The sequence below is a fragment of the Symsagittifera roscoffensis genome, chromosome 2, assembly GCF_963678635.1.
Source record: "Symsagittifera roscoffensis chromosome 2, txSymRosc1.1, whole genome shotgun sequence".
In the NCBI taxonomy this organism is placed as follows: domain Eukaryota; kingdom Metazoa; phylum Xenacoelomorpha; order Acoela; family Convolutidae; genus Symsagittifera; species Symsagittifera roscoffensis.
Genome location: NC_087063.1, coordinates 28,358,941 through 28,366,646, shown reverse-complemented (window position 1 = coordinate 28,366,646; position 7,706 = coordinate 28,358,941). Strand labels below are relative to the sequence as shown.

Sequence of the window (7,706 nt, the reverse complement as noted above, 5' to 3'; positions counted from 1 at the left end):
AGCTCAGTCTGATGATATCAATATATTTAAAAGATAGTGTGCTCACTACCCAGTCAAGAACAGATACTATTGATTTAAAATCAAAAATGTAGTAAAACAAAAAAAATTTCAATGAAAAACGTATGTGTTTTGTAATTTAGTCAGTCGCAATGTAATAGTAGAACTTGTTTCTAAAGAAAGAGTTTTCCCTGCTTGGTGCTACACCAAACAGACAAAACTTGAAGGCAGTAATTTTCTCAAGTGGGCGTCTTTTGCACCCCCCGAGTCCTTTGTTACCTATTCGCCTTCGGATTGCCCGAGCTGGACCTACTAAAATCCTCAAGGCAATCAATTTTCCAAAAACGATTTGAACTTTAATCCACACAAATCAGTGACAAACTCTTGTTAAGTTTAGACCTAGTGTCGCGAGTATCCGGGTTTAGACTTGTATTGTTTTTAGTCTAGTTTTCTATAAAAGGCAAGTTACCAGTGCAGTGACTTGTTCCCAGCCTGACTCCTAATAACCTAATACCTTTCAGTATTTACTTTTCTTTTGTCTACTTAAGTATTGACAAAAATAGTACCCCTCCGGATTGGCGAAATTGGGACCCTTCCGGATTGGCAAAAATAGGACCCCTCCGGATTGGCAAAACTGGACCGCTCCGGATTGGCAAAATTAGGACCCCTCAGGATTGGCAAAAAAAGACCCCTCCGGATTGGCAAAATTGGGACCCTTCCGGATTGGCAAAAATAGGGATTCTTCCGGATTGGCAAAATTAGGACCCCTCCGAATTGGCAAAATTTGGACCCTTCCTGATTGGCAAAAATAGGACCCTTCCGGATTGTGACCCCTCCGGGTTTGTAAAATTAGCTTTTGCGGGACTTTTGAAAATTTCACCCGACACCCTTCCGGACATGTTCTCCGGTGCTATTATGCTGTGGGAACTAACTAGGAAGGGTGTTTTTCCGTCCCTAGACCCTTCCGGATTGAAGCTAAGCTGCTGAATTGACAATTCTCTTTAACTGTGAAGGGTCTTATAACCAGCCCAGTTTCGACTCGACTATGATTTTCTGGTTTCCTTAGCCCTCCCTTTTTGTCTAGAATAGCTTAAAATTTCCTTTTTCAACCGTTACTACCCTTTGCTAGGGGTATAAGGGCTTTCCAAAAAAAATTGACAAAAAGTGAAGGGTCCACTTTCACGATTTAGTGAGTTTGCTAAAAACAATCTTAAAAAATCTTTACGCTTACTTTTTAGAATAATTAAAGACTCTATGAGTACGCTCACCTAAATTCTGATCTAATGGTACCAAGATCAACTGGATTTGTCTAGTAGTTCCAAGGTTATTAACCAAAATGTCTTTTCTCTAAAGTCAAAAAATTTTCTCTCTAATAGATTCCGCTCAACTTTTTTCGCAATTCTTATCTTTTCGACCTAAAGATTATTGATCCGAGCTCAAAAGGCCTATACTCTTCTAATTTAATGCAAAGGACCCGATCGAAAACGTTCCAGCTGAAAAAATTTGCCAAAAACAATGCTATTTGGAGCCTTTCGGATTGATGAATCCACTAAATCAAACACGTTAAGTTCGATTTTATTTTAAGCCGGAAAGTTATCGGCAAACGGGTTTTGAAACCTGTCGATTCATTAGTGAACGTTGTCCGAACAACAATTTTCACTGTCCTAACTCAAAAATATCAAAATTTTTTTTATTTGGTAGCGTTTCGTTTGTTCAAAATTCAAGAAAATCCGATTTTTGGTACCCAATAAGTTCCAACCACTTCTGAACTAATGTCAAACGGTTATACCTTTTATGCTAGTACAGTTACGATGTAAATTAGTAATTTTGCGCTTTTTTCAGTTTCAAAAAAATCGATATCTCAAAAATCGCGATTTGTGGGGGGATCAAAATATCGCTATTTTGTTCCTAAAAACCGGTCTGCTTACTGTGCCTTTCACTGAAAAAAGGTATGGGAGTATTAAAATAGGCTGTATAAATGGTAATACTAATCATAATATACCCCTCCGGGTTTGTTCAAAGGCCGAATTAAGGTGCTTAACTCGGAAATTCGCAGTTCGGTGAAGGGTCATTACAGTGCAGTCACTGTCGAGCCCCCCACAGGTTAATATCCTACTTTTTGTACCAAAAGGCATACAAAACTTGTTAACGATACCCAACAGTCGATTGTTGTTGACCGTGAGCCCCTTCTTGTCGGTCCTTGCACTGCTTGCCGGATCAGTCTTCTTCTCTAATCCCGAGACCCTTCCGGATTGAGCTTAAATTGGCATTAACTTACTTAAATACTCAAATAATCCTACAGCACAAGCACCACAAACAGGCCACAAATTTGATCGTAAAAATCTTGACTGATATAAATGCCTGTAACAACAATATATCTAACAACGACAAACGGGAGGGTCGGAACACATCTCGTCTGGGGGGATGATTTCTACTGATTTTATACTTTTTTTTTTTTTTACTGTTTTTGGTTTTTTCGGTTATTTATTTGTTTTTTGTTTTTTCTTAGGTACTATAAAACTTTTTGTTTGGTTTCCTGTATATCTTTTTAGTGTTTTTGGTCACAAACCTCTCAGGGAACGACGGGACGGCCAATCTCCCCACCCTTCCTGGTACGTGAATTTTTGATCTTAACTAGGTTAAAAAGCTATTCACGAGAATCCGACCGGAAGGCTTCCGCGTTCCGACCTACCCTTCCGCCCCGGTGTTTAGGGCCTTGTTTTGAGCATCCACTTGTCGCGGAGTGCTCGTTATTGGTTCTGCCGGTCATGACGTTAAAAAAGAATAACACACAGGAGCGCCATAAAAACATCTATGTAACATTCGCCCGAAAGTACATATCGACGGAAAATAAAGCTAGGTTCTAAAACAACTGACTAGCGTCTAAACACCGCTCTTAATGCTTTCCACCGTCTCCTCCGAAGACGGTTCTTTTGGTGGTCTTTCTAACATCGGCTCGACAAAAAAACGTTACTGTTTCCGGCTTCGATCATAACGCTCTAATTAACTGAATTACATGCAAAATAGTGAGCTCATGGCTGGGTCTCAGAATCCCCACACCACGAGGGCACTCCTAAAAACAGGGTTTCTACTTATTTACAATTTTACTATTGTTTTTTGTTCAGTAGATAAAAATCATCATCTCCATCGAAGATGGATCAACCCCCTCCCCCAACTCCTAGCTTCTCATGATCTGAAAACGAATTTGGTATTAATTAAATTCAATTCAAGACATTCCGGGAGGCTGAAAATTGTTAAAATAACGAATTACAGTTCTCTCCCGAGACGCTTCCGGATTATGGAATCCGGAGAAATAACGCTCTTATTTCTTCTCGGAAGTCTGGACACGTCGTCCCAACACCCTTCCTTGTTCTCGCGAACTGCTCAGTAACGATTGTAGCGACACAATTGTTATAACTCCGAGTGGTTTCTGACAATTTTTAGTCACAATCTCAATCTGCTGTCGTTTTTTTGTTGTTGTTTTCCACTGAGAAAGTTGTTGTTCCGATTTCTCAGTTTTAGTTGGTGCGAATTATTAAATGGTTACGTGTCGTTCATGTCCCAATTGAAACTTTAGAAATTAGCATGTTAGTCAAAACTGACCTCTCCCAATTCGCCTAATTGTTCAATTAGTGCCACTAATCGATAAAAACCAACAATCTTCTCGGTTAGTTGTTCCAACAAAAATTCAAATGCGAAGTTGCATTTTGACCATTCTGGTCGAATGTCACAGTTCCAAGATAGAATTGGCACCCAATGGTTTGAACGCCATCCCGTGTAAAAAGGTTGAAACTGTCAAACCAACAACTCAGAGTTACGATAGGACTTCAATTAGGCTCAGAAATATGCGAACGGCTCAAATGCGTGTGCGGAAATAACGTTACCGAAGATGGTTGGCTTGGTCTTTCTTGCCTCAGAAAGGCATCAAGATTCTCAAGGCATTCAGACGTGAATGCCTTTATTAAGCACTGTTTATCTTCTACTCACATTCCGTCTGTTTTAGAACCACAACACCACTACAGGACCGATCAGAAGCGACCAGACAGTTTGACGCTCGCTCCAAGGGCTGTTAGTAAGCAGCTCTTAAGGGATGTAACGGTTGTAGACTCCTTAGATCCCAGTAGGATTAGTGCCGGGTGGATTTGTAGCCCTGGTACGGCTGCCGCTGAAGCGGAGGAGCGAAAAATGACAAATATAAAGACTAAGTAGAAGATGGGTTTCTTTTTCAACCACTAGCTTTTGAGATTCAGGGCGCGGCCGGCCTCAGCACAGAAATTTGTTTGAGCAAGCTTTGTAGGAACCTAAGCATAAGCACTGAGGAACCCAGAGGATGCAGCTTTTTAAAGCAGAGAATATCCCTGGCAATACAGTAAATGACAAAATAACTTATGACAAATTTTTTTTAATTGTAACTCTTGTAAATTATATTTTCTTGTGTCGAGTTGCGTGTTTTTATTGAAGAAACGTAACCCGTATTGATTTTAATTGCGAGGACATCAACACTTGTCATCTTCTTTTATCATTATCTCTTCCATCTTTAGAAATTCGTAAGGATTGTGTTTGGAATATGTGATGAAGGGACTCCTGACTGTCTGTAACCTCGGTTACTATGATGTTTTTGACCTTCTGATCAGGGGTTGGTAAAAGTCAATTAGTAGACAAAAAGTCAATTACTTGAAAAGATTGTCAATTAATTGAATTGTTTGCTCAAGCTTTGTCAATTATCAATTAATTGGGTCTCATTCATAGCTTTAGCAACGTCAGTTTTCGACCAAAATTGATTGTTAACATTCAGGAACAGCTGCATTTCAAGGTTCATCGGCAAAATACTCTGTCGTAATATCGTACATCTTGATGAACACTGTCAGCTGATTTCTTTGTACACTTGTTCTTTTTACGAAGTCAATAATAGCTTTACATTTCAAAGACAAAATCATATAAATTTTAAAGTTTGCAAACCTTCAATTAATTGCAATTAATTGGCGGATTTTGTCAATAGTCAAAAATTGGAAAAACAAAGAAGTCAATTAATTGCATCCAATGAATTGCAATAAATTGGTCACCAATTGACTTTTACCAAGCCCTGCTTCTGATCACTTGTCTTTTCACAAATGGTCCAGCTGCCTGTGTTTTGAGTGTGTCAAAATGATTTTTCATAATATTGAAGTGTAATATAGAATAGATTGATCGTAGTTACTCTGCAAAAACATGTAACTGATTGGTACAAAGTAAGAATATTGCAATTTTGCTAATTTTTCAGACATAACAATTTGTTGTTTTGTTTTTTGTATCGTAAGTTGCTCCGCTTCGCTTCTGTTTTTAACTATGAACTTCGCCTACAAAAAAAATGAAATATGTTGCAGTTTGTTACAGTTAATTTTTTAGACGCCTGAACACTGGTATATATTTTTTGTGCTAATGTATTAATTCATGCTTATCTTGTTCTTTCAGTTGTGATGCATGAATATTGGTTGATTAGTGCACCTGGCGATAAGAGTCCCGAAGAGACGTTCAATCGAATCAAAAGTATTAAAGATCGAATCGATGGATGCAACTGTCATCGTTTCAATTTTCCATTGAACGATTTAAGAGTAGGTACACTTGACTCGCTTGTAGAGCTATCAGATGTTCTGCAGAGGCAGGATCAATACATAGAGGCAGTGGTGCGAAAGTTGGTATCATACTTGATCGAAATCTTGGAGACACAGGCGGATAGTTTGGAAGACCACTTGATGGTTGCCAATCGAACTGCATATAGAGCGTATCTCGAGCACTTCACGTGGGACTTTGCTAAGTACCCGGTGCAACAATCGCTAAAAAGTTTGTTGGATCACATTGTTAAAGAAGTCGGGCAGATTGAATCTGAACTGAAAAGCAAATCGCAGGACTATACAGCTCTTCAGAACAGCATCCAATCTTATGTCAGGCAACAAACTGGATCTCTGATTACAAGGGATCTTGATGGCATTATAAAGAGGGAGCACGTGGAGCATGTCTTAAATAGTGAATATTTTACCATCGCTGCGGTGGTAGTCCCGAACTCTGCGGTAGATGAGTGGAAGAAGACGTACGAGAGTTTGTTGCCCGAAAAAGTAGTTCCACGTTCTTCTCAAATGATTTTCAGTGACCATGAAAATACTTTATTCACGGTGACACTCTTTGCCGCGCAGTTCGCGCCGTTCAGGGAAAAGTGTCGAGAGAAGAAGTTCATGGTAAGGAATTATACCTACAACGAAGAGGTGCTCTCGCAAAACAAGCAGAAACAAAAAGAGCTGGAGCACAAAAGAGATAAACAGTACCGGAATTTGCTGCCTTGGTTGAAAATTCAATTTGGCGAAGCATTCTCAGGTAAGTTTATTGTTCAGGCACATGTTGACATCTATTTTAATTTTTCTGAAAAAGTTTTTATGATTGTCTCTCTACAAAGGGTGCCATTTTGAAAGGAAGCTTTTTTGCGGAGGCCTATAAAAACGTACACGATAGGCAATCTGAACGAAAATTTTGTCGATAATGTGAATTAACGTTTTTGAGAGTCGATGATCGATTTATTGACGCTTGATTAGGTTGTGTGGCTATTATGGTACAGGAAAAGTCATGCTCAAATTTGATTTTTCTTGCGGCGTTCTTTCCAATTTCATACAAAATTCAATGCATTGGCTTAATGGAAGGCAAATTACGCTTTCCGATTGCAACTGAAAAAAAACGTGTGCGACTTAAGTTTCGAAAGTGGATTTTAGCGACTTAAGTTTCGAAAGTGGATTTTAGCTGAACGATTTCCCTGTGGAAAAAAAATTGTTTTTTGTTCAAGGTTTTTCTTTTTGGGTTAGTTTTATGAAGCCACTCATTACCATAAAATGTGTATGAAACTCAGAGCTTCAACGATAACTTTTTTCTCCAAAAGTTAAAAAAATATTCAGAAGAAAGTCGATCATTTATTTTGATTTCATTGAGTTCATAGACTTTTTTTCAACTTTTTGCTGGCTAAGTTTTAGCATTTCAAAAAGCGGTATTTAATAGCAACGTTAATTGCCTACATAATATGAGGGTTTTTATAATAAATTTTTTTGATCAGATGTACACGAATTAAAGATTAATGTTCCTGCCTCAGTAGTGTTTCTCCATCAATTTATTACCCTTTTCCTCTAGTTTGTATTAATTTTGGAGCTAACAAATTTCAAAAAAATCATAATATAGTACGTTCACCATAAATTTGTCTCCCAAAGTAAGGTGGAACCTGATCTAAACTACATTTTATGATTGGATAAATTAGATATTTTACCACTGTAAAGTATTTAATATTAACCAATCATGATCCATCTAACTAACAACCCACTTATTTGTAAGTGCTGAAATTACTTGTAATTTCAGCACCAGAGAGATTTGAATTTAACTTAGAAATTAGTTGACTCTCCAAGAAGACTTCAGCAGCCGCAATAAACCAGTATACCCTAGATCTATTGAGCCTAGCAGAGACTAGTTAAACAACCTGAGACTAGATAGTATAAGAGTAAGATTAGGATCGGTATTAGACTAAGAAGTTGCACGAATCTATCCGGCCGAAAATAAGATAGCGTGACGAGCAGACGGTGTACCCTATCCGAAATTACTCTATGAGTTATACACTTCGGTCCTAACTCATCTGGTGCGACCATAAGTCTCGAACAAGACCTTAATAGCTTAGAATTAACCAAAAATAGATTAGAATTTAG

At 38.3% G+C, this 7,706-nt stretch overlaps 1 protein-coding gene across 1 annotated transcript in view; it reads left to right on the top strand.

The window, feature by feature from the left end:
• Window positions 1-5,452: 5,452 nt before the first annotated feature.
• Window positions 5,453-7,706, top strand: part of LOC134839279 (V-type proton ATPase subunit C-like) — a 3,239-nt gene continuing 985 nt past the window's right edge. Inside the window, exon 1 of the mRNA XM_063854777.1 lies at window positions 5,453-6,345. Within this exon, the coding sequence (XP_063710847.1) occupies window positions 5,454-6,345 (892 nt within the window). The 5' untranslated portion in view covers window position 5,453. The remainder of the gene's footprint in view (window positions 6,346-7,706) is intronic.